This window comes from Rhopilema esculentum, chromosome 17 (assembly GCF_057945365.1).
Source record: "Rhopilema esculentum isolate cy_ngs chromosome 17, ASM5794536v1, whole genome shotgun sequence".
NCBI classification, from domain to species: Eukaryota; Metazoa; Cnidaria; class Scyphozoa; order Rhizostomeae; family Rhizostomatidae; genus Rhopilema; species Rhopilema esculentum.
The window spans coordinates 5,076,573-5,085,527 of record NC_142831.1 but is presented as its reverse complement, the minus strand read 5'-3'; the positions used below and the strand labels follow the sequence as shown (position 1 = coordinate 5,085,527).

Sequence of the window (8,955 nt, the reverse complement as noted above, 5' to 3'; positions counted from 1 at the left end):
CAAGAAAGATGCTCATTATTTTTCTGCCATACCCGGCAAAGAAATACGAAAATTACTTATATTACAGAGACTATGCTCCATATAACGATAAAAGTAATCATTCATTCCAGGTACGTGATCCGTAGGTTGCTAACCATGGTCCTCCAACAAACCCCGTCACTACACCTACTTTTCAGAATACCAAAGAAATCACATCTTTTAAATTGCCCCACGACTTTTTTGAAAGGGGTACTTGGACCTAGACCTCTACAAACGGTCCAATTTTTCATCAAGCACAACAATTTCATTGTCCCAGAGGAGTTTGTTCAAATCCTCAAATCAGAACTCATTCGGCATTCAGTACAATTTAACTCGTTCTACTTGTTTCCTTGAATGTATATTGTGATAATTTCAATTACCAATGTACGATTTTTCTGTTACACTGTCTTATTTTCTTGTAGTTTAGCTATTTAGTTTGTTGAATTATTGCGATGAATTGTATGTAGTGGTTGAATTGAAAAAATTGAAACAGAAGTGAACAGAACTTGACTTCAAAAGTGGTTATAGACAGGGGTGAACCGTTTCGGGACACACCAACTCCTGACGTACGTCTCAAAAGTTTTAAAACAGACAGGGTTTTGCCTTATTTGACCATGGTTTAATGACCCAATATTCTCGTGTTGACAAATTACACAAAGGTTCTTCCCTCAACAGCAAAATTATTTACTGTATTTCTGATGGAGCTTAGCATTCAATTGATTTGTTCAAAGTGTGCAACTTCCAATTCAAACTTCAAAATCTTTAACACTCTTCAAAAATTATCTGGCTGAAATATCTTCAAAGTGAAAGAAAAGTACAGTGGTTGATTTTAAAAGCACTTGGATATTCAAAAAGTATTTGGGGTCAACAGTGGCCCAAGAAAGAGTGATTGGTGCGTCAACTCTTGCGTATGAGTGCAAAGAGGCAAGGTTTAATCGACATTTTTGCTAGAATGAATGTCCGTATATCTAAACATGTCCTTTCATTTTGAGCATTTGCCTGAGATTAAACCTTTTTCTTGTTTTTACTATCTGAAGTTGTTTTGTTCCTTGTTTATCCTTCAATTTGATCGAGTAAATTGCTTTTCGCGCTGATTTTCCTAAGCAAAATATTCCTAAGGACCCTCCACTGATCGGTCTATTTAAAGCATCTGGTTATTAATTATTGAAAATGTACCATGCTTCAAATTTGGCCACGTGGTAGCTTAGGCGAGGTCTGCCACTGCACCTTTTTATGATTTGGTTGCCGCCTCCGTCTTTTTCTAAAACGACATAGAGGCCGCCTAATGGTGATTCCAACCATTACATGCATAATTAAGTTAAAAATAATAAAAAATTTCTTTTTTCATGCAGATGAGGATAGGATGACGATAAGTACGAATTTAATTAACGGTCTTGCATAGCGGTAGGTAACTGTTTCGTATATAAATAAGTGGAAAGTAGTATGCCGGGCTGTATATCAGTGTATTTTCCCTGTATATCAGTGTATTTTCCCTGTATATCAGTGTATTTTCCCTGTATATCAGTGTATTTTCCCTGTATATCAGTGTATTTTCCCTGTATATCAGTGTATTTTCCCTGTATATCGGTGTATTTTCCCTGTATATCAGTGTATTTTCCCTGTATATCAGTGTATTTTCCCTGTATATCAGTGTATTTTCCCTGTATATCGGTGTATTTCCCCTGTATATCAGTGTATTTTCCCTGTATATCAGTGTATCTCCCCTGTATATCAGTGTATTTTCCCTGTTTACCCGGGCGAAATATCAACATATTTCAAATATAAAATTTTAGGATCCTACTGCACAACATTGGATTCTCGTCGTCGTTTTGCTCTGTTCCTGACTATTACCTTGATATAATTACTCATGACAAGATTCGCAGAATCCGTTGGACTGCCTATCCTGCGTTTCTTCCTTCTTACATATAAATAAGTTGGCGGTTTTATGCTAAGTTCATAGCAAGTATGAATGCACAAAAGGAGCCAGCCTCTCCTAAGTGAACATATGGGTCTACCATTTACAAAAATTTTCCAAACTTTTAAATACGATAATTATGTATCGGGGGTCTTTACATACCAGGATATGACTTTTTTAGGGAAAATTTTTTCAGAACTTTTCTCTCAGACACAAAAGAATTTATATCTGACATGGACAGGAACATCGACAAGTGAAACAAACATCGTATATACTAAAAATTTAGATAGTAAATAAAAATTCTACCGACAAAATATACATTCAGAGTTTTAATACAAAGATCGTTTTTACCACTAAAGTCAAGTACAACAGGAATTGTCTAGTTTCCATACTGCTCGACCTGACAGTCATAAATAAGCATGATTAATAGTCATAAATTAGTATGATTAATTATTTCAAGTAGAGGGTTAGGGTTAGGGTTAGGGTTAGGGTTAGGGTTAGGGTCAGGGTCAGGGTCAGGGTCAGGGTCAGGGTCAGGGTCAGGCTTAGGGTTAGGGTTAGGTTTAGGGTAAACTAATTACGTCATCAGGTCGAGCAATATGAAAACTAGACAGCTCCAGTACAACAACAATCCGCAAGACCACATTACTGGCGTTTTTGCTTTGCCTCTTCTCAAAAATGAGGCTGGAGGTACACGCTTCTACTCCTCGTTGTGAACAAAACCAAAACTAAAATGCTTCTTGATAACCAACGGACGTGACAGAGCAGATATTGTAGCTCGGCAAGTAAATAAATGCCACATATAAAGAAACATAGAGAAACTCCAAGACCTTACACCAACCAACAATAACCTAAATCAGTTCATTTGAATTCTTGTTGATCTACACAGTTAATGCAGAACTCTAAACAGATCATGCGAAATTTTCCCTCCTTTAGCCTCGATATTGCCTCCCTCCCCCTACATAAAACGATTTATTCGGCTACAGATCAAAAACAGAACACTATGGTTGATTTGCTTCAAAACTGCCAAAACTTTCACAATGAAAAACATACTGGATAGCTTTGAAATTTAGAGAGACTGTAGCTACGATATCTATTTATGAAGTGAAGTCCACCTTGAAAATATGAAGAGACAGCGAAGGAATATAGAAGGTATGATAGCAACATCTAAACAAACCTTTACAAATCTGCATGCACAACTCTAACGACACACAACTAGTGTTCTACGTGGCTATTTTCTATAAATAAGCATAGGACAAACAATGGCACATGGCAAAAACAATGACAGATTTGTATAAAAGAATTTATATGGGGTTGATTGATATACAAAGTAACAAAACATTCATCAACAGAAAAAATACTAAATTCTCAATAAATGCATCTACATTTCACAACTGGTTGTAGCTTTCAATAAGATGATTCGCGACCAGGAGTGGCGAGGACAATAATATCATCTAGAAAAAAAAGTTGACTTCAATTTTGGCTACATATAAATGGTTGCAAGTAAAAAAGCTGAACTAAGGAATACTAGACTAACTATAAAATTGACAAATAACCAAGGCCTTTTTATTCACATATAATTCAAATATTTATAGACGAAGAAGGCTTAACAAAATAAATTGTTGTAGGGAGGTGTCAGAAGCAACTTCAGTATTGTAACCACTAACATCACCAACAGCTATAGTTGCGGCATTTGTGAACGCCAAAACAAAATTGATACCCTCGGTGCCAGAGTCTCTATTATTCATTCTCAGAAATAAAGTTCGAAACTAGCAACAGAAATCACTTTATCCCCGGATCATGGGGCTCAGGTATACAGGGCCAGTGGCGTCGCCAGCTCGAAGAAAAATGGGGTGGACAAAATTTTCTCGGCCACGCCCTTCAGACTCTAAGAAAAACCATTTTTTTTAAATTTTTATCCATTTTGGAATTTTTTGGACAAGCAATTTTCTCAAGCAGAATTTTTCGTAACGGTGGCTTTTTCGCCAGTGCCAAAATTGAAATCGATCTGATCAGCCCCAAAACTCAAGGTTTTGCTCAAAATGAGTTTTTTTTGGGGGGGGGGGTTTGTTTCAGTGAAATCTTCAGCCAAATGAAAATATAAAATTATTTGGTAATGAATATGTAGAAAAATTTGAAAATGGCACGAAATGGCGGAAACATTGCATACTGAAGCACTTTTCGTCCGACACATTGCAGAGAATGAACTTCGGATAATGAATAACCGAAAGTAAGCAGAAAATAAATATCCAGGTGTGGATCGAAAATAAAATGAAAGGAAGCAATACGCTTTTTGAATTGGATCAAGACAAACCTGGAATAACTGACACACTATTCTTTTGGTTGCCACTTTCATCAACATATGAGCTGTATTCAAGAGATCCCTGGACGAGCACTCGAGATCTGAAAATTGTATAAAACGTCATTAATACTAAACATCGCGAACACCATGATGGACTCAATTGTTGAGATAAATCTAAGGAATAACAATTTTCATTATATTTGATCTAATGAAGCTAAGAAAAAAATTTGCTGAAGGTTTTGGAACACTGACACCAATTCCAAACACATTTTTCAAAGTCGACCTTTTTGCAGAGGAAACTCTGCAATTTAACACTGCCTTTAGATTTTAATTATATCATTTTATTGCAGTTGCATAATATTTAACAAAACTATCTATGTTTTGTTGGAGGGGAGGGGGATAGGATGAAAGGGTACAACAGTAGCGGTGATCCTTATTACGGTAAGTTATCGAATACGCTCCAGGGGCTTATTTCACAAATAGATCTTTGGGGTGGGGGCCTTTTTCGAGGAGGGGAACAGCCAAAAATATTACGAGGGTAAATTTTCCTCCTCTATTTGAGGATGATCATTATGGTTATAAATGCAAATTTATTAGGATAAACCTTTTGCTGACGGGGCAATACATCAGCTCATGGGGGCTTATTCGAGAGTGGGGGCCTACTTCATAAAAATTACTATAGGGTGGGGACTTTTCTAAGGGGAGAGGGGCTCATTCGAAGATGGGGGCTTATTTGAGGACTTGCTGTAAAAACGAAAGCACGAAAATGTGCAGTAGGTTTCAAGGAGTCCTGGCAGACCCTCAACATAAAGCGTGAATACACTGAAAATGTTCTAGGAATTATGGAAGTAAGCAGATAACAAATCAAGATCTTGAGAAAAGCAGTCAGAACATCTGAAAAATCAGATTTGAAAAGCTGATTCTAAACTAGATAGACAAAGCAATTATCTGATAACAGATAAGAAAGAACCAAACATGAATTGATTAAAAAAATAGAATGGTTTATGGGTTCTAAAGAGTGGCTTCAAAAGTTCAAAAGAAAGGACACTCTTAATTAGGAAATTAGGACATTTCTTTCAGTTTATGTTGATGCAAAACTAACAAGAGTGTCTGCAGTTTTATGTTTGTTTGCTGTGGATTGCAGCTTTTATTATTCTTAGACAATTTGTGGCTTTTGGTGTCTCTATTATTGGTCCCCACAATAAAGATAACAAGTCACAATACACCACCAAAATGGATCAAGATTAAATCATCAAATAATAAAAAAAGGAAAAAGAATCATATAAGATATCTACCCTTTCTTTACATAATTTTCAACCTTTTCTTGAAGATAAGGTCTGAATACAGCAATGTTGTGCCATGAAGTCTTGCTTTCCAGTCCACCTAAGGGGTTAAGCTAATTTTCTAAGCATATTTCAACTTAAAAATCTATAGTCATTATCAAACAAAAAATAATGTTATAATTTCATAAAGTCAAAGTTTTTTTTAATAAAGCTCAATTAAAACACTGGAAAGCACAACAGTAAAATATAAATGTGTGAATGAAGAAAAGGCCACTGTAGCAGGCTGCGCTGATGAAGCCCCGTATGCTGGGGCGAAATATTAGCCTTTTTTTGTTGTTTATTCTCGGCGTATTGCAGTGTTTCATATTTGCTACAGTAAAATATAAGCAGGCTTAGACTAGTTATAATCTGCAGTATTCATGTTTTCACAGATGCTAAAATGGCCAGATAAGATGGGATCTGCAAGATACAAAAATGGCCAGTTCTATTGTATCTTATGAAGATCAATGTTCCTTAAGAAAGTGACATTTTGGTTTAAAACATCTCAAAGGTGTTTGCTAAATACTACACAGGTAAGGATCTATAAAAGAATGCAAACCTGGTGAAGCAAATCCTTGTTCACCTGAAGGCTGGTAATAGACAGTTGTTGCCATTGAAAACTGGACAACTTTCCTTGACCTTCCAGCCACTTTTGGGTCCTGTCCAACTCTACCAAGAAGCTGAACAGTATTCAAACCTATAAAAAAAGGTTATTAAAAAAGGTAATAGAAAGAAATAAATCAATAAAGAAAGAAAGAAGGAAGGAAGGAAGAGAGGAAGTAAGGCAGGGAAGAAAGGAAGGAAGGAAGGAAAGAAGGAAGGTGGGGAGGAAGAAAGGGAGTGTTGAAAGAAGGAAGGGAAGAAGGAAGGAAGAGAAAAAGGAAGGAAGGAAGGAAGGAAGGAAGGAAGGAAGGAAGGAAGGAAGGAAGGAAGGAAGGAAGGAAGGAAGGAAGGAAGGAAGGAAGGAAGGAAGGAAGGAAGGAAGGAAGGAAGGAAGGAAGGAAGGAAGGAAGGAAGGAAGGAAGGAAGGAAGGGAAGAAGGGAGGAAGAAAGGAAGGGAGGAATGAAGGAAGGAAGGAAGGAAGGAAGGGAAGAAGGAAGGAAGAAAGGAAGGGAGGAATGAAGGAAGGAAGGAGGGAAGGAAGGAGGGAAGGAAAGAAAGAATGATAAGAAAGAGGGAATGAAGGAAGAAAGGAAACATACATTTTTCTGTTTGGGCTGGAGAGCTAGCACTCATTGGAAATCTTGAGGCACTGCGTCCATAAGTTGCTTTGCTTCTTACCAAGCAATTGGCTGCCTATAAAAGAGAAATATATGACAATGAAAAAAAGAGGAGCAACTATATAGGGCTACCACTATCTGAACTAAGCAGTCATACTATGATAATGGATCTTCACAATTTCATCTTAAGGAGACACTATTTTAGAAGCTGCAGATAAAGTGAATGACTTTTGGAAGATACCTTGCTACTTCTGAGAAGTGATTTTGAAAAAAACCATTTTACAGAGAAATAATTATCATTGGACATTGGTTTGGATTAAAAAATTAAGCAATATTTTGGAAATCAGCAGTGACTCAAATAAGGAGATGCCTTTAATTTTGACATGCGTATAGCCTAACTGTAAAAATCAAGTTCCATATAAACTGTAATTCTTAGTGTTTGCTTTCCAATCATTTGATGAAACATTAACTTTATTGATTAAGACAAGAAATACTTGATGGTTTATAAAAATTGATAGTTTTCAAGGCTGTAAAGAGATATAGAGTTAGCCTTCAAGTGGTGTTACATTTTTCTTTGTTGTGCAGAGCAAAGTAAAAGCAACAAGAAGGTCTTGCATGTGTAAAAATTGGTGAGAAAAACTAGGGAAGCTCTTGCAAACAATTCTAAACAATAACAGCAAGAAGAACTTTTTTATATTTCAGGATCAACAAGGCTCTACCCAAAGCTTCCTTGTATTACAACTTTTGTGTAAAATCTATTTTTGATAAATCTAAAAAAAATTTCCTTTTCTGCCAAGGTCTCCTGCAAGCAAAATGGTTCTCTCCCTTTCCGAGTTTGCATTCCTTGATATTCGTGCAAGTCTATTATACATTAAATTCTTGTGCATTTGTGGGGCGAGTCTGGGGTGGCTACATCCTTGGGAAAAATTCATATGACCAGCCGTCTTTTAGACTTGCATGCATGGATTGAATCGATTTGCAGATAAATGGACAAGGCCCTTTAAATGTTTTATACTTTTAAGAAATTATTTTGAAAAAAAAAGACAGGAGTATAGACTTAAAAGTATATTGTGTGGGTACGGGCATGGCTGGAAGCCTTACAGAGGTAAAATCTTCCATTGACACTACATGGAATGTAGATTGGTCACTTTCAAGGGTTCATCTTTTGCTTTTATGAAAACCTTGGACTTTTAAGTGCCACATTTTCAAACAAGATCAAACAAATTATGTTCATGAGTCTTGCTTATCGTGGTAAAACATAAGTACACAGAGCAACTAAAATTTTAGCTAAAAAGTTTGCTTAATATTTTAAGCAAAATTAAACAGTTTATTTTGAACGTTATATGGATCAAAAGTTTCCTGGTTTGGTACTTAAACTTTGTGAACACAGTTTTCAAAACCAGTCAAACCTCTATTATGTTATATTAGAAAACTACAAAACCATAAAAGTATGTGTCGCTACAAGTATTGGCGTGGAAAACCTGCAATAATTCACACTTTTATTTCAATGTTTTGAATAATTTTATTGTAACTAAGGTTCTCATACATAACTGTCAAGTATCCTATGAAGAAACACCTAGCCTTATTAACTTTGACACTTGCTACGATTAGAATTTTAACACGCGACAGCAAAGGTAGTTAGGCGGTGTAAATTTTGTTTCATTTGACACGGGTTCTGTTCTCCAATGGCCATAAATTCAATTCAAGCTTGCAATTCAAGAGGTGCATTAAAGGTAAGCTGGGCTACTAAAGTTAAAAGGTAGTCAGTTCCAAATTATAATTGCATCTTATGCTACCTGTTTCGCCGTTTGGCTTTGTGCAAATTTACGTAACATCTTCTCACAACTGCTTCGCAAGACACAACTTGATTTAGGCCGATCGCACGTGCAAATATATTCAGTGGCCTCGGTTCCGCCAGTTGATTTGGCGCTAAAAATCTTTTCCGGGAAAGGTAACGAAAATATGAATTTCGAAGGTTATTTCGATATTGAGCCACTGTGTTCGATGCAGGGACCGCGCATCACTCTAAAAGTGGAGGGGCTGATTTCAGTGTGTGTGACCGAAATCTTTTTTCAGGGTGTGACCGAAATCTTTTTGAGGCTACGCCCCCTTGAATGATATAAGATACATCATATCATTAAACAAGATGAAACACCTAGAAAAAGAACAAAAATGGT

At 36.4% G+C, this 8,955-nt stretch overlaps 1 protein-coding gene across 1 annotated transcript; it reads right to left on the bottom strand.

Moving 5' to 3' along the window:
* Positions 1 to 2,201: 2,201 nt before the first annotated feature.
* On the bottom strand, positions 2,202 to 8,710 carry LOC135696525 (single-stranded DNA-binding protein, mitochondrial). The gene is made up of 6 exons (XM_065215944.2): positions 8,575 to 8,710; positions 6,761 to 6,854; positions 6,117 to 6,254; positions 5,531 to 5,618; positions 4,248 to 4,336; positions 2,202 to 3,387 (listed from the first exon to the last, which is right to left on the bottom strand). The coding sequence occupies exons 1-6, from the start codon at positions 8,611 to 8,613 to the stop codon at positions 3,341 to 3,343; spliced, it is 495 nt and encodes a 164-aa protein (XP_065072016.2). The 5' UTR covers positions 8,614 to 8,710; the 3' UTR covers positions 2,202 to 3,340.
* Between the last annotated feature and the right edge of the window lie 245 nt (positions 8,711 to 8,955).